This window comes from Phalacrocorax carbo, chromosome 11 (assembly GCF_963921805.1).
Source record: "Phalacrocorax carbo chromosome 11, bPhaCar2.1, whole genome shotgun sequence".
NCBI classification, from domain to species: Eukaryota; Metazoa; Chordata; class Aves; order Suliformes; family Phalacrocoracidae; genus Phalacrocorax; species Phalacrocorax carbo.
Genome location: NC_087523.1, coordinates 3,745,972 through 3,773,397, shown reverse-complemented (window position 1 = coordinate 3,773,397; position 27,426 = coordinate 3,745,972). Strand labels below are relative to the sequence as shown.

At 40.3% G+C, this 27,426-nt stretch overlaps 1 protein-coding gene across 2 annotated transcripts in view; it reads right to left on the bottom strand.

Annotated features, from left to right (window-relative positions):
* The window catches only part of DACH2 (dachshund family transcription factor 2), a 311,180-nt gene extending 284,180 nt beyond the window's left edge, over positions 1-27,000 (bottom strand). The window contains exon 1 of one of the 2 annotated variants that reach the window (XM_064462886.1): positions 26,367-27,000. In XM_064462886.1, coding sequence (XP_064318956.1) covers positions 26,367-26,860 — 494 coding nt within the window. In that variant the 5' untranslated portion in view covers positions 26,861-27,000. The remainder of the gene's footprint in view (positions 1-26,366) is intronic. The other variant, XM_064462884.1, reaches the window with a different exon arrangement.
* Between the last annotated feature and the right edge of the window lie 426 nt (positions 27,001-27,426).

Genomic DNA, 27,426 nt, shown 5'->3' with positions numbered 1-27,426 from the left:
TTCTCTGCTTCTCACCACAAAAAGAAAACACAAATTCCAGGCTGAAAATCTACAGCAGTCTACATTATCTGCAGAGTGCAAATTAGGTAGGGGTATTCACAGAACTACAAACAATAAAAACAGAATCTACTGAGGAAGATGACCTGCCTATTCTAGAAATGAACCAGTAATTTGTTGCTTTAATATCATTAAGTAAAAGCCTATTTTTACCTAACCATATATGTGGCAAGGTCAATTCGTTTGGCTTTCCATCTTAATCCCAATTGAGTTCACACATAATAAAGAATAAAAATATTTGAAAACACTAATTCAAGAGAAAGATTCAGGACTCAATTTACTCATCTGTTACTTCACACTTATTCTTAGGTATAGAAGAGGGTGAAAAAGAAGAAAGCCCCAGCTATAGTCTGTTAGTACCAGAAGAATAGAGAGGTAAACGACTTCTTGTTTCAGTGGGGTTTGGTTGGGGTTTCTTGTTCGGTTGGTTGGTTTGGGGTTTGTTTGGTTTTTTTTTTGGTTGGGGTTTTTTTACTTACAGTAAAACTTATGATGCAAACACAAGGTGGGGAATCTGGAAAGCATTTTTTACCCTCATCCTATAACAACATAGAGTTGCTATTATATAGTTTTCTGTGAAGTTTCACCTTCTGCACTGCTGTATTTTCAGCGTATCAGCAAGAGTTGCCTCTCTAGATTTTCTTTCCTGGATGTGTCAAACCTTCATTTGACCCTGGGTGACTCTGGCTTAAGTTTTCAAAAACCAGCCATTAGAACACATCTTGCCCCAATACCCAAGAGAATTTCATGTGAACCTGGGGATATCTGATCTGCAGGCTTTTTGTCAAGTACCTGAAAATTAAGATTCGAGATTCATAAACTACTTCAGCAGCTTAACATACAGTGCCCAGCGAGAATTAACACCTCAGGGAAATCCTGAGATTACCGCAGCAGGAAGTGCCATAGAAATGCAAAGAAAACATTGTTATGCTTAATGAACGTTCTTCTTAAAAACTGTTTAATTTATGAATTCTCCATATATAGCATAAACATCTATATATAAAAAACAAAAATATAAAAACAATTTATCATGCAACAACCCATGCCACACCATTTTGTCTAGGCATACTATGTTCCTGGGAATTTTTACAGATAAAAAGAATTCTTTTATTACCAGAATCAAATGCAACCTTGGTTCTGCAAATCTTAAGATACTTCCGTTAGCTGCATTCCACAGCATCAAGCAAGATTGATTCTGCATTGATTCAAGCAAAACAAAATCACTACCTCCTGCCGGGCACAGCACCTTCTTACAAGGTTTCTAACCAAGAATCAAACTAGCTCATGCTTGATTAGCTCTGGGTTGACAACCAAACACAATGATACAAGGTTGTTCAGTCTACATAAATGCCTTCTGTACACCCTTCCCACTAGTCTTCCAGGACAGCTGCTCTACTCAGAGGAGTTTTGGAAAGTATTCCTTGCATATTACATATATTCCATATATATTTTACCCTGATAAAATTTGTAAGGAATACATAAGGATATCTACCACGTAGCTAAAGAAAGATGTCTTATTCTCTCCAACTGTCTTCAGTAACATAAATTATCTGAAATTTATTTTTTAAAACTGTAATGGAGAAAAGAATCAGTCCATTCTTAAAAATCGATTTTTAGCCTCAACTGGGTCTTGAGTAACTCTCCATCTACAAAAGACTCCATTATGGAGAATGTACATTACTTTTATGGATTACTGTGTGTATTACATATTATATAGACACAAACACACACTGGTTGTTCTGGGGTTTGGGGCGTTGGGTTTGGTTGGGTTGTTTTTTTTTTTTTGAGGGGGGGGTTGTTTATTTGGGGTTTGTTTTAATTAATTCATTTACCCTAGGTTAATATATTATCCGGCTGAAGGAGAGTTTTTCAGTGTTGGCAGGTAACAAAAAAGATCACGATCATGTTGTCAGTGCTCCCAGAGACAGCTTTGCTCCCATTCTTTTAAACTTTTCCTACAGTATCACCCAAGGCATTCACTTTTTCCTCTTCATGCCTGCTTTACATAATTCACACGTGCATTATCTGCCTAAAAGTGATTTTTTTTTTAATAATGCAAAAATTGATTTCACTTGCCATTCCTAATCCTGCAACCATGTCTGTTCAGATAAAATTGAAAATTCACTGACTTATCACTGACTGTCTTCTTTCATTTCTAAATAACACCTTACAAGTTAAAAAAAAAAAAAAAAAAAAATCAGTAAAACCAAGGTTTACGGAGCCCTTCCCTGCATGGCTACCCAAATCCACTTACCAGCTCTCTGTACCGCTCCGGCCCGTATTACGGCCATAATACTCTCTCCTCAAGCCACAAGAGGATGTAAAGGACTGAAGGGGGCTGGAGGAGGAAACCATGATCCCTAACTGCTACCATCCCTTCTCTGCCAGCCTCCAGAACTCCGACCACCCGGTGTGTTTCTAACCCGGGACACCCAGCATTCCAGCTCTCCTTCACTGCCCAGCGGGTGCTTCCGAGTCTCCAGATATCAGAAGACGAGAGCAAAAACCTTGAGTTACAAGTTTTTTGTTCCAGTCATTGCTTACTTCGCCCTCAGTATTTCTTACATGTTGTTCTATTCCATCCTGCTTCACCAGGAACAAGGAGAAAATACCACACACTAGTTCACCAGGGAATTTCTCTTGTCAGATGCATCTGCTAGAGTAAATGGGAACTGGTCTTGCCCTTCCCCACTCTCCTTCCTCCTTTTTGCTACTATCTTCCTGTGCCACTATATTGATCAGTTTTAGAGTATTTCCAGAATACAGAGGTTCCTTTTTTCCTATGGTTGTCTACACTGACAAATTTGATGTACTTACAAAACCAGTTCAAAATGTTAAATTGCCACTTGCAAGCCACGCAGTTATGCCTGTCTGCAGTTTAATTCTTCACTTCCTTTTCCTACAGCCTTTGTAAATGGAGGGATTTAATTTATCATTTTCAAGCTTTTATTACTAATCAGACTCCTGGTTTCATTTTAACTTCCAGATTGCAAAGCAGACTAGAAATGTTTTTCTAATTAAAAAGGATCTTGGGACCAGTGTTCCAATCATCCCAACACACTCTGACCTGGGCTAAGTACAGCTGCTAGCATCAGGGCCTTAAAAGACAGTGTTCAGGTTCTCTCTGCCATAAACTGTGAAAGTAAATACTGCCTATGGAGAGTTCTGAAATAGTTTTCTACATGAAGAAGAGTTATTTGAGTCACTGTAAAACACTGGACTTGGAACAGCCTCATTATTTTTAGTAGCTTACTATCACTTATGTGACTAAGGACAGCATTAAGTGTTAAAGTATTTATTGAAGTTACTAAGAAGCTAAAGAATTGTTTCTTGGACATACATTAATGCCAGTCTCAATGGAGTATTTAGAAAGGATGTATTTCTGACTCTTCTAATTTGAGATCATTTGGAAAACAGATAGCAGTACCTTTATACTATAAAAAATAACTTAAACCAAACTGGGTCCTTAACATTTGGGACCACAGGTCAAATACTTCCTTCTACAGACAAGTCCCTCCATCTTGTTGTGGTCCACTGAAGTGCATCATTCGCACTAATCTGATCTTAAACAAATCCAGAAGCAGCAACTGGAATCTTCCTCTATGTATACACAGTGAATTTAACCTACCACTTGCAGTGGAATACATTCTCAAAAGGGCAATCAGAATGGTTTCTTGGGTCTACCGAGTGGAGTGATCCATAAGGACCTATATGGTTAGCAAAAGAGAGTTGAACTTCGGAACAAACTGGGGTTGGTTTTCCTCTAAAAACAATACAAAGCATCATAGTTATCGATTATTTTTTTGCTGAAGGAGGGAGGGAAGGGAAGACAGGAAGGAAGAGGGAAACACAGGAGAAGAGAAGGAAATTAATGGAAATCCCCAAACCTTTACTCACCAGAGGGCACTACACTGTATCCTCAAAGGTGATCAAAGCTCCGGCTCCTGAAGGGCTTCACCTCTCCTTTACAGTGGCTCTACACCCATACCATTCCTGTGCTGCCTTTATTTTCATCCACCTCTAAAAACACACCACTCCAATTTATTTTAAGACTGAAAGTACTATGTCCCATTGTATAATAACGAGATGTCATTAATAAACCCAGTATTACATTCTCCACTACACAGCAAAGGACATATCTAAGAAAACCTGTATTCCCAACCTATGGTGATTTGGCCTCTTAAAGGCAGTTAGGTCTCATTTCACCCACACACTGTCTTAAATCCACCTTTAAGTTTTATAACTTAAGATACCAAAAAACCTTGCTAGTCTTCTACTGATATTACTACTTTTCAGGTGGAATCAGTGAAATTAATTCCTGCTATTGATAACTGATACGTCACAGCTGATTGATCTTAAAACTTACATCACTTTCATTCAAAGAAATTTGATCCCGTTAAAGCCAAATAGCAGCTGTGGCCAGGAGGACAAATGCTGTTACTAAAAAACACAAGAGAAAGCAAACGAAATGTAGGATTCAAAGTCAGTTATGAGAGTTGACATCACATATTTCACAACAGAACAAGTATTTATCAGTTACTGAGCAACTCCATCTAAATTAGCCAAGCCTTACAACTTTATTCATTTATGAACCAATGCCTTGAACAAAAAGGACTGCATATGTCATTAAGTATAATGCTTATCTTCCAACAAATTAAACAGGTGAACATGACTAGTTTAGCTCATTTTCCTCTGTCACAATTTTAATTCTGCCACATGTCAGATGATAAATGGGACTGTCTAATATTTGAGGATGACCTGCTGGGTATCTACAATGTTCACAGACAGTGTCACAGTTTGTAAGTCAGAGTGGTTTTGCAAAGACTTACAGATGAATTAGGTCTCCAATCACCAAACACTAACACATAGCCAGTCTTCTTGAAGGAAGTGATACTACTCACATACTTTATTTTTAAAGTCAGTGGATTGCTAGATTAGTAGCATCCAGAGCAACTTACCACGTACGTGCACAAATGCACAAAGGAATTCCCCACTCTCCATGACCTTCTCTCTGTGGGCTTCTGGTGTTCAGTGAATTTCCCATCTAATAGATTTCCTACATTTCTGTGGGGTTTGTTCTTATTTGCTACATTTCAGTACAATTACCTTACTTTGCAATTTCAAGTGCTGTTCCTAAGTCCCTCCAAAGTTTTCACCAGTACTTCACAATTAATAACCAGAAGCAATTCAGAGGATGTAGCTCCTCAAAGAAGCAAAAATGCACCTCTCCTCCCTCCTCTTTTGGCTGAAGACAGCTGATAGCAGATGTACAGAGAACAAGAACTTGGTAAGCGCTCGTTAACACCTCTGTGCACTGAGTAACTGGAAATTTTTGATCAGAAGTAGTAGCTCTGTACAACAGCCTCTCAGAGAATTTTCTGACACTCATTTGTCTAGCCTGCCAAACCCATTTAAGCATTCACAGCATCCTGTTGTAAAGAGTTTTGAGTTTACTGTATTTGAAGAACCACATGCTTTTATTTGGTTTAACATCAGTTAGTTTCACCTGTCCTCTAATTCTTAACTTTAGCAGAAGCAGTGGACAATGACTCCCTATTCACCTCCTCCATACCATTTGTGATTTGACACAGCTTTATACTACCCTTCATCATGCAATATAGGAGCTGTTCTTCAACCATCATCCTCAACATTCTTCTATTTTTCCCCTTTCTGTGCCCTTTGGCAGATAGATGGAAGGGGACCAGAACTGCACCATACTCAAGCTCAAAGCGCACCTTGCATCTACACGGTCACATACCGCTGTTCTGTTTGTTCTTATACACCCTTCCAAATAATTCCTAGCAGTCACTTGGCTTTGACTGCTCCATGTTAAGAAATGCTAAAACATATAACGTATATCCTTGCTAACTAGATAATTATGCAGATACATAGTTTTACAGGCAGGCTGCCTATACGGGTTCAGAGACACAGGGACAGGAGCGTGATCTCAAAGATGTATTGCAACAGGATGTTGTCTCTCTACCTAATACCAGTATTTTCGGAATAAAAGTACATAAAGAGCCCTCAGGCAATCTGCTTCTATTAAATGGCTCTGAAATTGATGTGCCCCATTTCTACTTCATCCTCTTTACCCGCAGAGGGTTGGAAGGTTTACCAACCAATTAAATAGAAGACACATGTAGTGGCATGCTTCATAAACATGAATACAATGTAAGCACTCACACTACCCCCCAAATAATCACTCTGTCCACTGCCCAAGTTAGATATTAATTACAAACAAGGGTTTGTAAATACCAAAGTCTAAAGCACGTGCAAAACCAGAATGATTCCTAGAAAGGTATTAACCCGTATGTCTGTACAGCCTTGAAATTCCAACTTCTCTTTCTTATGCTTCACTAATTATTTTAATGACTGCTTATTTCTCCTGACTCTTAAAAAGATGCAGAATATGACCACGAGAGATTAATCTGGCAAAATATATACTGAAAGGGTAACCTAGGTACAACCTCTACATGCACATCCTCCCAGTGTTCCCGCTGTTTTTTCCCCCTCTACGTTCCTCAACACCTTTTCATACAGCTGCAATTTGAAACCATTTCATATTCCAGCTTGAACAACAACGAGTCACAGACAGCTAATCACAGGTCCACAGTAAATAAAGTTAACTAATGTTTGCAAGTCATTAAAAGCATAAGTTCATCAATTTCTGGAAAACAGAGATCAAAGATTATAACTTTTAAAAAGCAGTAGAGCTATGGACATATATGAATATATGATCATACAGATACACTTCGCATGTCATCCCACACTCATCCACTATCAGGTTCTGAAAAAGACATTAAGAAGCATGCATCTAACTGCTGCAGAAAGCATGAGACACTATTGCTTTCATTATATCAAACCAGAGTTTCACCCATACGGGTGAAGACAGATGGGTCACAGTATTTTTGTGAAGCCAAGGAAATCTGATGAACATAGCGTTGCACTGTATTACCTATGATTCCATAAACTGTGCATCACATACTTACTGTATACAGACAGTCTGGAGCCATGAATATTTACGTGTTCTACAATTTCTCAACATTTGCCAAAACCTCTTTTCAGTGACAGAATTATGTGTTTCTTCAAAAATATTCAATTACCCCACCCACAATAAGACCACAGAAGGGAATACATTTGGATTTCTAGACTAAACTAATTTGAAATTAGTGGACAAATCAATACCCTACTCAAGACCATTTCTCTCTAAGAATTCTCATTGCTCCTAAAAGTTGCAGTTGGCTTAGACCTTACCATTGATAGGGGATCCTGCTTTAAGATCGTGCTAGTGAAGCTGCATACTAGTTTAATGTTTTGTGTAATAAAGTATTTTAATTTACTATATAACTCAAACTTGATTACTATTAAAATAGCCTTTACCTTAACTGCTGTAAAGATTATTATATCTACTTAACTGTTACAAATAGGGGCTCCATTAGCATGAGAGATATTAGCAGCTATTGAATAATTTTTTAAGTGCATAAATCCCAAGGACAACTGAAAGATCTTTTAATCGGTGATTCTATTAAAACATTTCTTTGGAGGAACTTACAATCATAAAGGTAAAACCGTACATCCCACACAGGTGAAGAATAACCTCCTCAAAAGGAGTAAACATTCCAGGACATACAAACAGTGCACAAAATAAATCCCTTTTACAGGCTCATGAATTTATGTAGCAACTTCCCTGTTCCCCTAAACAGTCACTGGAAAACTGTTGCCTACAGTAAGACTACCCATCGTCTCATTAACATTCGGAATCACTCCATAGAACAAAAACAAAGAAGTAATGCAAGATGTGAACAGAGGAAAACCAAGCTGTTCAATGGACTCTCCCTCAAAACATTCATCACTCATGCAAACTGAATGCCCAGTTCAGGTGCCCCATTTTTCAGCACAATATAGTTTCAGATGGGTTATTCCATGTACCAGGTTATTATAAAACAACAACGAAAAAAAAAAACCACGAAAGAAGGAAAAAAGTAGCAGGTATTAACTCTTCTCCCTTTACTTGGGTATGAACTTTTGTTCATAAAGTACAAGACCAATTAGTAATTCTAGTAACTGGAAGTCATTCATCTCAACTTTTCTAAACATGCCACACATGGGCATCAGTTTTAAGAACATGCAGAGAGATCAAGATCAGCTAAAAATCTCTCACATATAAGAGACTTCACAGTTTGATGAAGCATTACTGTGGGGTATTGTGTTAAGAAAGGCTGCTAGATTTTTTTAGCGACTATTATCTATCTCAGCATAGAGAATTAGACATTCTAAGTAAGCCCGATCCTTAACCCACCAAGAGGAGGACCTCAGGGAATGTCCTTAAATGACTTAATACTTTCTGAGCACAAACACACCAAAAAAAAAAAAAAAAAAATCACAAGAGGGCTCCACTACTGTATCTATCAATTGTGAAATCTTACAAGAGTTCTTTCAAGTTCAAATTCTTGGAATATCAACAACTTAATCCATAAAATGATTTGAGATCTACCATCTGGTGTCACATATCATTACTCAGTGGAAACTGCCCAGTACAGAGATACAAAAAACATCCAAATGAGCGACTGGATAAAAGAGAGACCTGAGCATGTACAGATACCGAAAAGCACAAGATACCTGAACCCTTACTGCAGACCGCCTGCTTCCAATTTGCCTAAACATGACAGTTGGTAAATACAGACTACACGTTACAGAAGTTTTTAGATTCCTCATTGACGCTAAAACCTTCAAATAGTACTTTCCATCAGATGCAATGAGGTACCTCAGCAGATAGCCATCTCAGGTGTCCTGACCTCAGTACTACAGTCCTGCCACACTGAAACGCCTCAGCGAAAAGCCATCAGGGTTAGGAAATTCAACCACATGAAGAATGGTAGCTGGATGCAGCCACTGCTCTCTCCATTGGCCTCTCATACAGTATCAGCAAAAGTACAAGGCCTCTATTTTTAGTTCTACTGTGGGGCTTATCTGGGTGCAGCAAATCTAAAAGGAAAAAACTAGAGAAGTCTAGAATTATTTGCTCCGTAAATATCATAGAATCTCCTACTCTACAAGGAAAACCATTCTGCTCAAAGCCTTCATTGCAATTTAAACCCTCAATGAATCCCAGAACCTTTTAATCCAATGACAAATCCTTTCTTCTTTTTGAGTCCCCTATAATTCTGACAAATTAGACTTAGGCTTTGTGTACTGAAATGACTTGTACAAGTGTTTAGTACAAATATTTTGTGTACGAGTTCTTCAGCAAGATCTTCTGGTCTTGCCTTTTAGAAGAATTTTGGGGTAATAATGACGAACATACATGTCAAGATAGATGTGAACTGATATAGTTCAATCGAATTGCTGGAAGGTACAGAAGGAAATGCAGCCTCCCCATCCATGAAGTGTTTAAAGCATTCCACCAACAATTTACATCTGTGTCAGACAAATGAAAGCAGTGTCAGAATTTGCATTCTTTATTTTGAAGCATCCAAAACCAACACAGAACAGCCAGATTATCTACTACAGTCAGCAACTTAATTGTTTTCAAACTTAATTTGTGTGATGTTTTTCCTTTTTAAATCCCTATGGCACACACCTAATCACTAACAAAGATTATTTTGACACCATTGCTTTCAGCTTCTCAGTAGTCCTGTGGGATACCTACCTTCATAAAGCAGTGCTTCCCACCTCCCTGGAGAAGTTAAACTTTTCTCAGATGATATCAGTAAACCCCTATGCACGTACATATGTATATGCATACATGCACATAAGTACAAGCCATAGATACAGGCAGGGAAGGTGAGGTTCCTTAATGGATAAGGCAGATGTTGCAAGCAACATGTCCCTCGAACTTTTCAAAACTGATGTCAAATAGTAAACTTTTTCCCATCATTTCATATACTTACTTCTAAAAGGCAAGAGCTGACTGATTGAAGGCATTTACCGGATCTGTAAAAAACACAGCTGGATTTATCTGGTCTGAAAGATTGGTCTGTACCTGCTTTTAGGGAATGTGGACCTACTGGTTACCTACATAGTATCCTATGAATTCATGCACTCATGCATAAATACTCTCTCATATAAATGAAGCAATAGATTCTCATGTAGGAATACAAGAAATGTCAGTTAGTCTCTAGAATAGTCTTATTTTATTGGTATACCATCTCTTACTCATGTCAGTAAGTACATCAATAATGAGTGAAGGGAAAACAAAAGTAATCTGGTATCAAACTCTCAGTGTTATAGAAGAGATGGTTTGTTGTGCCTTTAGCAACAGTAATAACACACTGATAGTTTGCACCCGCCACGGGAAGTGCCTTAAGCTGGAGGATCTGCTTATAAAGGCATGACTTACAAAAAAACCCCAGAATTTGCTTACAAAACAGAAAACAGGACCGTAAGCTCTTGGGAAGGTCAAGGCATGATTCTTTTGTATACATATGCTTAAAAAATAAATTTATGATCACCTACGCATCTAAACTTAAGCAAAGCCTCACTCATAATTCAAAGGGAAACTCCTGAAAGACAGGACATTACCAGAGAGATGGCCATTCTCTTTAGTTGGGCACTTGCACTTTTGTATTAAAAGGCAAAGTGGTGGGATTTTTTTGTTTTATTTGCTGGGGGTTTGTTTGGTTTTGATTGTTTTTTTTAAACCAGCAGTTAAGTATTCAAAAAGAGATACATGAATAGAAGTATCTGACAGGCACTTTCAGACAAAAACAATCTACAAATATATGTATTCTGTCTTTCAAACTACACTACTAGTAGAGGCAAATACAGATATTTTCACCACCTTCACTACCAGTTCTCATAGACAAGTGACTGAATTCTTTAGCCTTAGTAATTTAATTTAAAGTTAATATGGAAAATTATGAGCAAAGATTGGACAGAAGGATTATCTTCTTATGAAAAAGATCACTAAAGCAAGAGAGAAATAGCACAACAAGCCTTTATTATTGCTTTTTGAACAAATACACAGATTTATCTTGTGCCGCTATAGTACCTTCAGCAGCTTCATTGTCAGGTCCCATTTTCTGCTCCCACCATTCTCCCCTTCTCCTGATTCAAAACCATCCCTTTAACACATCATTCCTAATTAGATGATTAGTGCTTGGAAGGGCAGGAGATAAGTCATTTGCATAATTTAATCATAAAAAGAAGTTAAAGATACAGATTTTGCTGTTCGTTTGTACAATTATCTTCACCGGCCTGGGGGGCTGAGATATTAATGTGATTAAACAGTATTTCTGCAAACAGGCAACTGTGTGTCCTCTATTAAAGCAGAGCTGGAGGCAAATGAAAAATTAATTTTAGAAGACAATCAATTTTATTCTACATGACTGTAATAAATAACAGCCCATCTGCAGACAAGTCATTAGGCCCTGGGAGGCTACATGTGTCACAAAGTCTAAATGACATACAAGGCCAAATTTTCCACCAAAACGAGTAATAAATAGTCCACCAACTGCCACTGCCTTTCAGAAAGTGCATAGGATTTCCCAGAAATCCTGTTTCCCAGGTGCATGTGTAAAGTACTAATTGCTGACCACACTTTAAGCTTGCAGAGTATTCAGACATACAGGTACACGGTAGTTTCACCTTCATCACGTTTGCAGTCTCAGCTTGAGAAAGGCTGAAGTTTTCCCACCTATATTGGTGAACACCAGTAACGAACAATCCCTTGTATTTTGCGAGGCTGCTGCTGCTTTGAAACACAGAATCAGTAGGCCTTGAACAGAGCTAAAGTTTCTTAGACACTGGTTTTCCCAATACTCTACTGAAATAATTTTCAGTTGAACAGTTGCAAAAGAACAAAATGATTTTAACATGTGCAAGAACTTGAATCAACAGCTACAACAAAAAAAAGACTTTTCTGAATTCTACCTGCAAGAATAAATCAAGAGTTGACTAAATAGCCATGATGCTACCTATAATACTGTAAACTTTATGTACATGTTTATTAAGTACATAATAATTATCAGTTTCCTACTTTTTATGCTGTTTAGGTGCATATCTTTTTCCACTACTCCTTACATGCAGTCACCTCCACTCAGAAGATTAAATCCCCCTCCCTTGATGAAAAATGATCAAGATAGAGCATAATCATATTTCATATATATGAGATTAAGTAAGGATTTCACATATCAGCAGTGCACAGCATATACACAGTTACAAATGTATGGTAGTGACTCTACAGAAAATATTGTCTTTTAATCACCATTGGTAAATACTTCCCAGAATGGGAAAAGTGAAAATTCCTACACAAGCTTGCACAAACACCCTGTAATCCCCTATTCTTGGCAAGGGTTCACCATGCAATACAAGCACACATTTTTTGACTACTTCTAGCCTGTGTAGTGCCTTTCATCAGAGGGATTCAAATACACTGAGATTCTTTAACCGAATGTTTTGGGGATCCCCTATGTACCTTCTGTACGTTTATTGAGTATATCTCAATATTCTCTATGTTATATGAGTATATGGACTTACAAGAGTAATGCAAATCTATCCAAATATGTGATTAGCTAAATAGGTAACTGATTTCTAATGAATCCTTTCAATATTCCACTTCCAAATTTGGACAAAGTGTTTCCTTGTGTGGACCAAAGTGACTTACAGATTAGTTCATGGATATGCATTTAAGTTTTGATTGCTTTCTGTGCTCCTGATCCAAAACCACTAAAATCAATTGAAAGACACTGGTTTTGCAACAGTTCCATTGCAAAGTTTCATCTGCAATGAGGTCAAAAGAACTAAGGAATCTCCTCCTTCACATGAGATCCAATGCCTTCCCATTCATTCAGTCCCCTCTATAGTGCTGCATAGGAAGCGTATGGCCAAATATTAACACATTCTTTATCTGAGTTGTTAACACTTAAAATACCTTCAGTGTTAAATCTCCTCTACTTTTTTCTTTCTACCCCATGACTCTGCTGGGTCAGTTTCTGACCACCATATAAGACTCTCAACAGCATCACTTCAAGATACGCAATAAATCAAATAGAAAGACTATCTGCTCTGAAAAAAAGGCATTTGAAGCCAGTGTTTCAGTATAGGGCATTATGAAAAATCAACAGTGTAAAAAGGTAGTTTCCAATTTTGCCCACAGTCATGTAACGGAACTAAGCAATCATCCTAAGCACTTAAATAAAAATATCCTTTGCCCACTTACTGTCTGTAGATTTGTTTACTATTACTCCAATTCTCACAGCACTAGACATCAAAGGGAATTAATCTGGAAACAATGTGACATCATCAGATAAACTATTTTGGGTGCGTAAGATGGTAAAAAAAGCACTTCTAATCAGAAAGCAGAAAAATGAACAGCAGCATCAAAAAACCTACCAAAACAAACAACTTCCCACAAAACAGGTGCTTAGAGAAGGGGAAAAAAAAACAGCTTACAAGGCCAGAGGATCTACTCAACCCCTATATCAAAATAGGATCAAAAATATCTTAAGGAACATTAAACTTGAAAGACACTTTTAAAACTTGAAAGACAACTCAATGACCATTCAACACAACAAGTGAAGCCTGCAATTGTTGACTGCAATGGAATGCTATTTGCGGACTTCGCTATTGTGTTGTTATTGTCAATGACAGATCAATCTAGACCATGGGGGGAAGGACGAGGCTGTGTAGTCACACAGCCCCAGGCACCTGAAGGTGTCAAAGAGAAATTCCAGGGCAGCAGAGGACAGGGGTGGGGAGGGGGAAATTATAATCACAGAATAGGCACAGCAAGAAATTCTACAAGACATTCAGCATACTCTGCATGCAGCGTACAGATCATCGGCGCTCTCGCAGCAATTCTAACCTGCTCTGGTCATACCAGCCTACTGCACACAACGCACAGCAACTGCAACCTTTCTTGGACTCCCTTGCCTGACTGTGCAGGTGCTGAAGGACTGAATTGTTCAAGTGTACTATCTGCAGTCCAGGCCTTCTAACACCCAGGAATCCCAGACAAACACACCGCATCCGCCAACTCAGCCTCCCTGTTCCTCCTTTCTTCTCCCTGTAAATCAATAACCAACTCCTACTAAGGGCTTACGCTTTGTGAGACAACTTCACTGTGAGCCAGCAGCAGGTGGGCATTAGATGGGGTATGTGATGTTCTTTCGTCTTTCCTTTCTCCCCCTCAGAAAGCAGACGGGATGGAGCACCTATTACTACCCAACACTGGCAGCACCGTAACTTATAAGTAACCTCATCTCCTTCTGAAATCATCCACCCATCTCAGAACCGTGAGGCACTCAGAGGATGGCTAATTCACATACCTTTTGTAACGTGCAGGTAGAAAGAAGCCAACCAGCATAAGCAAGGTTCCTACCTTTGTTTGGCTGGCAAACTTTAGAGAAATAGTTACACAGAAACAGACAAACTGCTGCAGGATAGGAGAAGCCAATGCAAGATCTATCAAAATACACTTACAGATGCAATAAAAGACCAAAATCATTCAGACCATAATACAACACGTTATTTAAATCAAATGCAGTGCTGGTAGAGTAAGTCCCTAACCTAGCAGCCTTACACACCAGGCTTACAGAAAGTTAAATGCCTGGCAGGGCTGAGCATCTCTGTTGCTATCAGCTAAGTTTGGGAAAAAACAACAAAAACATAGAGCTTATACTATCATAAACTTCCATGAATGGATAAAAAAGTTCTTACACAGAGTTTCTACCTGGATCCGAGTACACCAGCCTAAGAACTCAGTCTCTCAGCTCATCTTCATTGGGACAGCACAAGTTCTTAAAACGTGTTTAAGCGTCGACTGCCGTACTCCAAACTACTCCACAACTGTCACTGCATTACTCAGCGAAGATCCTGCAATAAAGATATCTCAAATATTTTTTTTCTTTTGTATCCAAACCAGTATGAATACAGATTCTCCCAGTATAATAAAGGGTTAAATTTTTCAGTCAGTAAGACTAAAAGCTAAAATTGTAAACCTTTAAGGATCAATAATAAGATGGAACAAATTTGAAGAAAGCACAGTAAGATAGGCAAGATATGTGAATAATCAAAAACCCCTCTATCTTATCATGCAAGAGAAAAGTATTTCATGAAATTGCAAGACTGAGTTCCAGCAAGAAGAAACAGATATGAACCAAAAATCAGTTGTGCAACAAGTAAGGCAACTTATAAGAACAGAATAGAAAGAAGTGACAGTGATTATGGTGCTGATCCGAGACAAGAAATCTTAGTTCTAGTGTACGATAGCAGTTAATTAACCTTCCCGAGCACTTCTGGCTATGAGAGCGAGCAAGGTTTGCAGCACATCACAGCGATCGTTCTGGCCAAACCTTTTCCGAGGGCTCCTTCTAAAAGACGTGCCACGGCCAGGGAAGCCGAGAGCAATGCACCACCCCTTCCCCGCAGGTACAGCCCGGAGTCAGAGCGCCGCACACTGCTGTGCCGCACACGCGTGTAAGGCAGCAGGGGAGCAAGTGGTACGGCATATTTAGCAAGTCTCGCAACGAGAGCACGAAGTGCACTGACAGATCACTTTGTTCTGGATCTTAGTTCTCTGCAAAACAGTCAGAACAACCTTGTAGCAGGTAAAAATAATTTCTTAATGATGAGACACTCAAGGCATTTTGAGAAATCACCTATCTATACATGAAGTGCCATATAAAACACCAAATAAAGACTTAGAAGCCTACAAAAAAAAATCCTCCACAGACCTACAAATACATATTTCACTAACAAACTCATGCAACTGAGAAAACACAATGCTGAGTTCACTACCTTAGATCCCATTTCAGCATTCATGTTCTGCTGTTTTCTAACTGCCAACATTTTACTACATTGTCCTGTTTGGGTTTTTTGTTGTTGGTTTTGGGGGTTTTCTTTGGGGGGGTGGGGGGTGTTTCGCTGTTTTGGGGTGGTTTTTTTTTTCCCAACATGTATTTTAAGCCTCCTTGGAAAGACTTGACATTTTTTCCTACTTCTATTTTTCAGTATTATCTCAGAACCTTTTTAGACAGTCATCCTCCTTCAGCACACAATGACATTTAAAAGTCTGAGGACAAGAAGAGGCAGCTCCAGAGACCTGCTGCAGTGAAGCGAGGTGCCTTCATCAACTCTGTGAAAAACAACAGGGATCATGTTTCACAGACACTGGACACTTTCTGATTAACTGGTATAAAAACAGTCTATTAGATATCACGTAAAACTTGTACTAGGCAAAAGCAGCTGTTACATGTGCAAGAAAATGCTTAATGCATAATATTTTAAATGTGCTGATTAGAAGTTCTAAATGAAACTCACAATATTTTTTCTTTAAACTAGCTCCATCTTCTTAATTAGCAATTCTTAGATTACTGTAACATACAAGTAACTAAATCCCCCTACTGGCACTACGGCTGTGCTAAGAGCTTTCTTACAGACACTTTGGGGTTTTTTTAAATTACAAATATTCCTCCTCGGCTAGCAGTGGGGAATAAGACAAGTCAGCTGATCAGCACACACATATAGGATTTCAGGAAATCATCTGAGACAGAGAAGGCACAATCTGAAAATGACACAGCTGCTCCACAGAGGGTTGTTACAACTCACCCTCTGCTCGGGTAAGGCAATGGCAAAGCATCCGAATTTGCCTGAGTGACTTGTTGGGGGCAGCAACCACACCAGTGGCTGGCCGTGACATCTGTTCATGGCATCACCAACTTCCACATAAACCAGTCATCCCAATGAATGCCAATCAACTCTTTCTTCCACAGCTCATTTCTCAGCCTCTCTGGGCAACCAGTTTACAGAGAGAAGTAGTGTCTCCATTTTGGAAATATTCAAAACCAGGCTGGACCCAGTTCTCTAGCCAACCCTGCTTAAACTGATGAGTCAGACCAGATGATCTCAACAGGACCTTGCCAACCTCAACAATTCTGTGATTCCGTGAAACACATTAGAGTTGGAACTCTATGGTTACACATATGGTGTAAAACAGTTTCAATTAACTTTTAGAATAAAGTATTCTAATTCCACTATCCATACCAGTTTGGAAACAGGAGAGAAAAACAACTCAATACTCTGTTGACTGGTAGTACCATGAGGGTACTCCAAGCTAAAAGTTCCCTTGCCACAGATTGGACAGAAATGAAATTACATGCTGAGAATGTTACTTACATGGCTATGAAAAATATAAAAAATTTAAGACCTCTAGTAAGGACACCAAGAGAGCTCATATAGCCATACAAAGTCAATTTAGGAAATTTAGCCTGTGTCCATACCAAATGCAATTTAATTTAAATTTCTGGATTATTCCAAAGCCTCTCTCTTTATAAATATGTTTGCAAAACTTTCAAAAAAATCTAAGTTAATTTCCACTGTTTGGAAGAGAGGCTTTAGAATAATCCAGAAATTTAGTATAAATTGCTTTTTATGTGTATGTGTGTATGTTATACCACTCAATGTGTGTACATATACAAATATGGGATTTATGTAAGTAATATATAAAATCTAACTTTTACTTACAGGGTAGCTTGTGGTTTCTGATATGAAAATTGTGATCACATGAGACTATGGCTGGGAACAACAGCGATGAAGGCTAAGAACAGTGAATGCAAAACAACGCAGAAAAACAGTATTGAGATTCTGTCAACTAAAAATCAGAGTCACCTCTGTTCAACACACTAATAGGACTTGAAGGGGTTCATCTCAGCAGAAACAAACAAGAAGTAGAGGTGGCATTCAAAAGAATAAGCACAACCTTCTGGCATGAAGAACATTTCTGCTTCTTAGCAGAGCAAACCCTTAACAGGCCGGCCTACAAGCTGGTGAGATGTATCAGGTTGAGTCTTGACTAGAGTAACTGAAAGCAGTGCACTGGTGATGCAAAACATGACATATTTCAGTATCTTCTAGTCAAACAGACTAGACTGCACATACTTTTAGACCAAATAAAACAGTTAACATGTTGATTCTGAAACTATACTTTTCACCCATCCAAAAAGTAATTTTTCCTTTGCTTTTCCCTATTTAACCACCAAGTATTCAAGCAAAGCAAACTGTTTTATAGGAGGAGTGTAATAAAAAAAAGAAAATATCCCAAATCATTACAGGAAACGAACTCAAAATTCTACGCCTACCCTACACTTCACATCACACACAACTACAGCAAGCGTTGAGGGCAACTGAACTTGTGAATTGAAGTGGAAGATTTCAAAATATTTAATATTTTCACCTGATTCGCTGATATGATACACATCACAGAAGCTACCTAGCTCAAAAAAGAACAGAAAACCAGTTGAATTGCTGGGGGAAAATTTGAAGGAACGTAAATTAACGATCTTTTCAATACTTACATTCCTATTGTATATTATAAGATACATTTCATTGCAATACTTTGGTGTCTGTGTGCCAAATCCTTAGCTAATACTGTCACTAGAAACCTTCAATTAATGACAACATGAATGGAGCTTTATGTAGCATAGATAATAGAACATATGCATAATACAGCTAGATACCTCAAATTTTACACATTACTAGTAAAAAGCCCATTAATAAAGAGTAATCCAATAAAAGCACTGTTTGTGATGGCATTACCATACTTTTTAGTGTAAGTAAAAAGAGTCTCCCTCCTAAATAACTACTAAATGCTTCGGGTTCTAACATATTGCTGCAAGCTATAATGGTTATAACTGTTAATCCAATACACCTTTTATACAAACCCATAAACACATGAGTGGAAAAATAGCACAGATGTTCATCTCTAATGCAATTTCCATTCAATTTCCTAAGTGCAGTCCCTGTGTGCAAACTAGCTTAACGTTATGTTTAGCTTGCAAATTCTTTTAATAAATAATGAATGCAATAAAACTGGTAGATCAATGGCAAGCTGAGAAATCATAAAAAAAAGCCTTTTGTGCTCATGCTGTTGCCGATCTCAAACTTTAATCCAGCGACAGATCGATACTACTTTTTCTTTTTAACCCATCACATAAATAGCAGATAGACTAGATGTAGGTTAAATGCTGTTACCAGATATCAATTTCCAGAAACTTGATAAGATCAGACAAAACTGCAATCGAACATTTTATTCCTTAACATATACACAACAATATACACTGCCAAACATTACACTTGAAGGCACTGTTCAGTAATGAAGCGAACACCATTCATTTGGTTTGGTTCTTGCACATATTTTTGGGGAAGCGGTATTTGTAACTGAGTCAAGAAAGACTCTGACACAATATATTTTAATGAGCAAAATGCACTTAGCAGGTCAAGATGTACTGACGAGGAAATATAATCTCCCCACGCTTGCTAGTGACAAACTTTATACACGCACACAAAACAACATAGCTGTGCTACCAAAAAAGAAGCGAACAAATTCATGTTTTATAGGATTTGTATATCGGAACCTTCTGGGGCAGGTATCAAAGTACATAAGTTAATAGGTATCGGTGTTTCTTACAGGTTGAACAACAGGGGGAGAGGGGAAACTCTAAGTCACTCTGGATAACCATGCTTTACCAAGAGGGGACAAAGATCAAAAGCACATAGCCCCAAGGGACAGCTCTAATATCAAGCAGGATAAATCTAAATCACAAAGAATCATTACTAGCTAATGTACCCGTGCTTGGTAATGCATGTTTAATCGTAACAGACAAAAATCTTGCCTTAGCTTACACTGAAGGAACACGTCACAGATGGCAGGAACTCTAAAGTATCCTCATCACGTTTGGGTTTGCTATTAGTATTGTTTATGTAAACAAACACTGAAATGCTTCATTTCCATACACCTACAGGGGTTTACTACACTGATCATGACATGAAGAACTTATAAAAGAAACTAGATGGGAACTTTCTAGGTATTCTCAAGTAACTTCAGAAAATCTGAAATAAACATTTCTGGAACAGGCACAGAAAATAGTAAAAATCCTACGTTCAGCAAGAACAAGACCAGACCCAAAAGCATAGCGCCTGTCTGAAAATGTCACATACACCTAATTCTTTTAAATGCAGGTTTAAGGAAGTACGTCCCACCTTTGACGAGAAGGGTTCGGATCCTAGAAATATTTCTAAGTTCTTTGCCCTTGTTCTGGCAAACTTCCACTGGCATGAAAGGGAGGCTCACCTCAGCAAAGTCAAAACAGAGACCTTACAGCCCAGATTTCAACACCTTTTTAATACTGATACTGACAAACAGCTCTTACACAGGGCAATTCCAGCCTGCAAGCAATGAAATAAACATCTTTAAAACATCTCAGAATGCTCATTTTAAATGTTTTCTGCAAAATTACCGAACTAGGTAGATACTAGTTTCTCACTGTAAGGCCACCGCCATACAACAAAACATTCTTTTCTAATTCAGTGATTTTTGCTGTGCTCCTCGGTTCTACCCAAGTTGATTTTCACCTGCCTTTAGAACAAATGTGTGCACACAAACAGAGGCTGCGTGTCCAACCATAGCCCCAGTGTGAGAATAATTTCCCATTAGTGAGCTGGTCACTTCTGGAAGCTTTCTAAGTATAATGCTATTGCCACACATTGATATATTGGTGAAAGAAAGGCAAATATAACAATGCTAAAGCTCCAACTCATTTGAATAAACTGTGAATTTCTATTACATATATTGTTTCCTTTATCAAATTGGAACTACTGGAGCAAGAATACCAAGAATGCCAACATAAATCTAGATCTGTTACAGCCAGTTTCTCCAATTTATTCTCAGAAGCCTTAATGACAGAAAGTCAAAGTTCTCTTTGGGGGAGAGATTAGGCAAAGGAACATTCGTGATAATTTTTAACACTAAAATAAACCGTCACAGAGAAAGAGATCAGGTTTAACAAAGTGACTGAAGCAAATCACAAAATACTATTTTATCTTCTAAAGAAAAACAAGGAAGACCACAAGCGGTTTAATAAAGACCAAAGAATAAAAGCCAACAAAAACTGTGCGTAGCCTACTTGGGAAATAGATCTTCATTATTCATGGCAGAGTACTTCGTACAATCCTTTCCAGAATTTAAAACTGTTCCACAAAGACACATTCCAACCTCTTACGATTTGTGTTCCACAGGTTCTGTCCAAGATAATGGATACCAGACTACACAGATCAGAAATTAACGGTGACCAACAACTTTTCTAACCTATCTGGCACTAAATGGTAAGTGGTAACAGAAACATAATATACAAGTTCTCCTATTTTACATCTAACTGATGTTGAATCCAGACACATTTACCCTTAAAATAAAATTATTAGTATTAAAAAAGAGAAAAAGCCTTACTTGAGCCTGTAATCAATTTGGACACAATGATATTCTATTTATAGCTACACTTGTAACATGATCTAGTCTTATATTATTTATTTGGATCATTCCTATTACAATGAAATATTCATGTTGAGAAAGTGGTTACTCTATTAAGGAGCTATCCTATGTTTAGATTTTAATATTGATCTCCACTATTTTAGAATAATTAATCTTTCTGTACGGAACTGTATTTGTCTGACTTTGTATTACAATATGATCAGTAGTTTAGCATCTTCCCCACAGTGATGTCATGATTAAATTTATATTTTGACCTATTCCTAAAGGCAATTTAGTTATTCCAACAGAAGGGGGAAAAGGGGATACCGCCACTTTAAAAGCTTCAATCTCTTTGACATTGCTGGCAGTGTATGGGAACATTAATGCATCTGTCATGATAACAAGCTAAGAATAACATCTAGACATCAAACCGAGCAGAGAATCCATCTGAAGTGATTCATTCAGATCTGTCTCATTGATTTATTAAACACAGGGCAACATCTGCAGCCTCACAGAGCCGCTTGGCAAAATTAATGCAAGATCAATTCAAATGGAAAAAAGTGCAAAAGAGATAAATCAAAACACAATTTGCATGCAGTTCCACAATCAGGCTTATTGGGTGCAAATGCTCAATTTCCCTCCCAAAGCAAATGAGTTTAAATGTTGTTTTATCTTTGTAGAATTGTGTGATTTGAAGTGACAGTGAAGAGTTCTGCAGGTTGAAATGGTGAAAAGAAAAAAAGGAGAAGAAATGCTTGCAAAGACCTTTTGAATATGCAACAAGAATATCATTAATACCTAATTGTTAAGCTTTTTTGTCTTTGCTACAAAAACAGAATTTTTCAGTTGTAGAAGTCTCAGTAGAAAATTACATATGTATTATGCATATACACATGCAGGAAACATACAAATACTCCATTTTGGAGGAGAAGCATGTTATACTTCAAACCGGGAGCTCTATTGCCCTGAAAAAAGCAGGGAATTTTAATCAAGGCTTCGCCAGATTATATACGCTTCTGGTGAAAATATTCAAGTATTTTAGCAGTTTTGAACAAGCACACACTTTCAAGATGTCCAAAAAGAAAGAGGGATTTTTCCAGAAGTATCATTAATCTGTTCAGAAAGTGGAAAAATTCCTCTCTGCATCTCCAGCAGAATCTACTATGCCAGTGATCTCTCTCGAGAATGTTTTAAGTGAGTCTCCTATCCAAGGAAGAAAAGGAAACTGAGAAATCGAGCATTGTTTTTATTTGAACATGCTGCCACCTCCAAAATTCACAAGTTTGGCCAAGTCTGAATGCATACTGAACATTTACTTAGCCGAAGGAGTTTATATCATCAGATGTCCACATTTAAAATCAATACACAAGGAAGCTCTGTGCAGTGCTACAAGACTGGATTGCTTCAATTGTAATCTTAACATCATTCTCTTAAAAGAGAACATTGCTGACTATAGGGTAGCCTTTAACAGACAACATGACTAGACCCTCATTATCTCATAAAATAAAATGTCTGCATTTGCTGCTTAAATTCATGCCTAAAGCCTTTTATTGTTTGTGAATGGCCAAAGTAATACAAAATATTGGCTTAACTGGATACTTTAAATTATAAACAGTAGCCATGTACTGAAATGCTGTTGTCTGGGAAGTATTCTTATTATTCACTGAATACTCCAGGACAACACTATGCTTTTTCAGTAGCCAACAGCATCCGTCAAATACAGAAACCCTACATAATAGGTTATGATCATACTCATATAATCCTAATTTTAAGGACTGATATATTTACCAGCATAAATATACTTTCACTACAGTTTTACATTTGTTTTTTAAATAAAACCTTATTATAGTTTCCTACTTTAAGTAAACATTATGCTTTACTGCTAAAATTAAGCACGTGGCCATAATGTAAGTAATCTTCTAAGGTATCACAAATTAGTAACTGAATTTTGTATATATGTTGTAGTCGCTATTCACCTGAAGATGCTACCTGTCATGAAATGAACGGTTAGTTTCATTTTACAAACGTCGCTCCCAAATTAGATTACATGATGATGGCTAACGATAATCAAAGTTAGGAACACTTTTGTTTACACATGAATGAAAGTTATACACCTACTGTTCAAAAAAAGAAATCGAAAGGTCAAAGATGCTAGATTACATACACAGAATATAAACGTACAAAAAAACCTTTCACTTACAGGTATATTTCTCTGCAGCTCTTACGAGCTCTGTAGACAAGCTCAACAAAAAAAAATACAACAGAGTAAGCAGGAGAAGTAGTTCTCTTTTTTCAATTATATATAATTGATGGTTTGTATTCCAATTTAAAAAATTTTAAAAAGTGTACACTAACGTAAGAGATAGTTGACTCTTAAAAGTCAACTAACACTGACAACAATGACAGCCAGCATTTCCTACTGCTTTTTTTCTGGCAGCTCTTGAGTTTAATGCAGTACTTCTACAGTATTCAAATGTATAGATGTGTCTCTATAAATTAAAAAAAACATATACTACAAAAGCACAATATTCAAAGCTGAAAGTAATGCTGGAGTCACACAGTGGAACAATACAAATCGAAAGGTTTGCTTCTAAAAGATCACATTTTTCCAAGACTTCGCTTCCCAGGTACAGAACCTAAATCCCGTACGTGTAGCTGCAACAGTTCCATCACATTTTATTTGGTTGGTACCATGCACTGCAGTGTTTCCCAGGTCACTTCACAGCAAACCAAAATCAGATCACTTTTGTATTTAGCTATTTTTACCCAACATTCTCCCCCATTAAGTATGGGTTGTTCAAGGAAAGAAGTAATCCTTAAATAAAATGACGTATTAAGCATTCGATCAGCGTGATGGAATAGAATTAACATTGTTAAGTTAGAATACTTGAGAAAAGTTTCCTATGTGCTGATAACACTTATCGTGCATTACACCTGAAACCACGAATGCAAAACACATTGACATCAGTAGGTTATTCGAACCAGTGGCATTTTCAAGAGATATAAACAAAGGCTGAGCAACGCTTCCATAAATGAGAAGCATTTTAGGAAAGGTAAAGGGATCTGCTATTCCTGAACAGGCAAAAATACACAGTGCCCTCCTAACTAGGCTGGGAGAGCTTGTGCTTACGCACGTGTTGAATGTACTGAGTGGAGAGCTTTGACTCCATTCATATATGCTTCTGCCCTATTAAATCCTCCCTCAATGGTGCTCGCGCCATATCTTCAGTCGTGGACCAGCTCTTCGCTCCACTAACTGCTCCTTTCAGACCCTCTCAGAGCATCACTTGGCTCCTCACTTAAAGCTCCCCCAGCCTCCCTTCTCAGCTGCTCCTCGCATTACTTATTCCCTTTTCCTATCACAGCCATAAGTCTTTGTCAAAGGAACAAAAAAAAGTCGTGAAATACAAGTTCTAAACGTTTAACGCTTCAGCATTTCTTGATCTTAAATCGTTGGTTGTTAGAGAGCAGAAATCATCAGACTGCATCTAAAGGCTGCACCATCAGATCAGATGCCGCATTTCCCTAAGGAAAAACTTTGGCAGAGTCACAGAAATTGAGAAGACGTATTTCTTGAACGGTCACCTTTCACACCGGTCAAGTTTCTGAAACATTTTGGAGAGGCATTTACATGTTATATGTGTCCCTTAGTAATCTGAAATTAATTTTATTCAAATACACTTGCCTCAGACCTTACTTATAACACCATCCTTTTAATAAGGCATAGTTGTGATGTCACGACATAGAAACAGGCAGCTGGAGAAGGTGTTATAGAAAAAACACGAAAAAGCACGTGCTTCAAATAAACAGATGTAGGAATTAGGTGCGAGCATCTCTAAAATGTCACCTTTAACATAAAAAAATTTCAAAGAAAACAAATACTGCTATTCAAGAACGGGCGTCCGGTCTGCTCCTGCTGAAGCTCACAGCAGCGAGAACAGGATCAGGCCCCGAATTAGCGCGTGCTTGAGGTGCTCGTAAAAAAAAAAAAAAAAAGAAAACAAAACCCCACCCAACACGTTCAGTGCTCAGCAGTTAGAAACAGCGACTGGAAAAAAAAAACAAAACCCAAAATTACTAAAGATTTGCATGCTGCAGGTCAGCTATCGCGCTCAGAGCTCTCCGGAACAACCTCTGCAAAGAAAGTTTCCTGCAGGCAGCACGCCGAGATGCAAACCCTCCCGCAGAGCTGCAAACCCTCCCGCAGAGCTGCAAACCCTCCCGCAGAGCTGCAAACCCTCCCGCAGAGCTGCAAACCCTCCCGCAGAGCTGCAAACCCTCCCGCAGAGCTGCAAACCCTCCCGCAGGGCCGCCTCGCCAGGAAGCGTCACCTCCGAGCACCCCGTCCTGCACCCTGCCCGCTGCGCTGCCTACCGCCACCGAGCCCCCGGAGGGTGCGGGACGGGGGGAGACCGTTATCATTGCCAAAGGCAGCAGCCCTGAGGTCACAAACCAGGATTATAACCCCAAAGTAGGAAGGTGCCGGCAGCGATCTCCCACGACCACGAGCCGCGCTGGGCTCCGCGATTTAAGCGGGGCAGGGCAGGGGCTGGGACCGCACCAAACCTCTTCATTGCGTGACGTAAAATTATTCCGGATCGACACCGAGCAACAGTTTGCCCGTCAGCAGCCCAGCCGGCCCCGGCGGGAGCGGGGAATCCCGAGGGGAAGCGGAGCTTTCGGCGGAAGGAGAATAACGGGGAGAACTTTCAGGGGTTTCGCGGGTGGTTTTTTGAGGGGGTGTGTGCGGCAGCGCTCAGCCCTCCCGGCCAGGGGAAAAGTTTGGAGCCCGGGGCGGGGAGTCGCCCCGCTGCCGGCGGCCGCGGCCACAGCGGGGGCTGCGGGAGCCCCGCAAAGTTTGCCGTGTCGGCACGGCCGCCCTGCTCACCCACCCCACCCCGCCGGCAGCACCGCAGCCCACGCACACCGCCCCCCCCACGCACAGCGGGATGCCGTGGGGAGGGGAGGGGAGGGGAGCGGGATGGGACCCGCCGCCCCCACCGCACCGCGCCGCACGCCGGGCACGGCTCCCCGGCGGCCGGAGACCGAGCAAAGTTTCTCGGCTCACCTCGCGTTGGTGCAGTCGTTGTACAAAGTTTCGAAGTCCTTCCTGGTGATGAGCTTGCAGCGGTTGACGCCGGGCTGGATGGCCCCCAGCCCCCGCAGGATGCGGACCTGCTCCACCGTGCACACCACGGGCGATATATCCAGCCGCTTCAGCTTGGTGTAGACCGTGTGCAGCCCCCCCACCAGGTGCTTGAGGAAGAGATCAAAGACCTGCGGCAGGCAGATCAGCTCCTGCCCCTCCACGAGGAACGAGGCCACCTTCACCCCGTGCAGGTCGACCATCTTACACTCGTTGCCGCCGCCGCCCCCGCCGCCGCCGCCGCCCGCGCCGGCCCCGCCGCTGCCGGCGGAGAGGAAACTGTTGACGAGGCTGTTGGTGAGGCGGGGGGACTCGGCGGGGCTGGAGTACAGCGGGTCCGCCCGGAACAAGCCCGCCGAGCCCCCCGCGCCGCCGCTGGAAGTTGCGGCGATGACGGGCGGCGCGGAGACAGCCATGGCCAGCCCGGCTAACCCCGCCGCGGCTCGCCTCAGCCCGGCTCGGCTCAGCCCCGCGCGCGCACTCTCCCCGCGCTCTTTGCGGTACTACTAAAAACAGCGCCGCGCGCCCGCCCTCCCACACGCCGCGGCCGCCGCCAGCCCCGCGCCCAGACCCCTCCCCAACGCCGCCGGGGCGGAAGAATGACAGCGCCCTCCAGCCAATGCGCCCCGCCCGCCTCCAGCGCGGCCTCGGCGAGTGGCTGGCGGGCGGCGGGGCGGGGCGGGGCGGCGGCGTCCGCAGCACCTGGGCGGCGGGGCGGGAGGCGTGAGGAGGACGGGCGGGGTCGGTACTGCCGCCGGCCGTGTGAGGGAGCGAGGGGAGCGCGCCTGCTTCGCGCCTCTCCCCGGCTACCCAAAACTCCCTCTCCGCGCCGCGGGGCAGGAAAGTTTTGGTGGGCTCTCCCCGGGCCGTGAGGAGATCCCGCGGGTGCGGCCCGGCGCTCTGATAGAGAGGAGGGCAAGGCGGGGGCCGGCCCCCTTTCCCAGGTGGTTTTAGCCCCCTTTACAGGTAGTTCCAGCGGTCG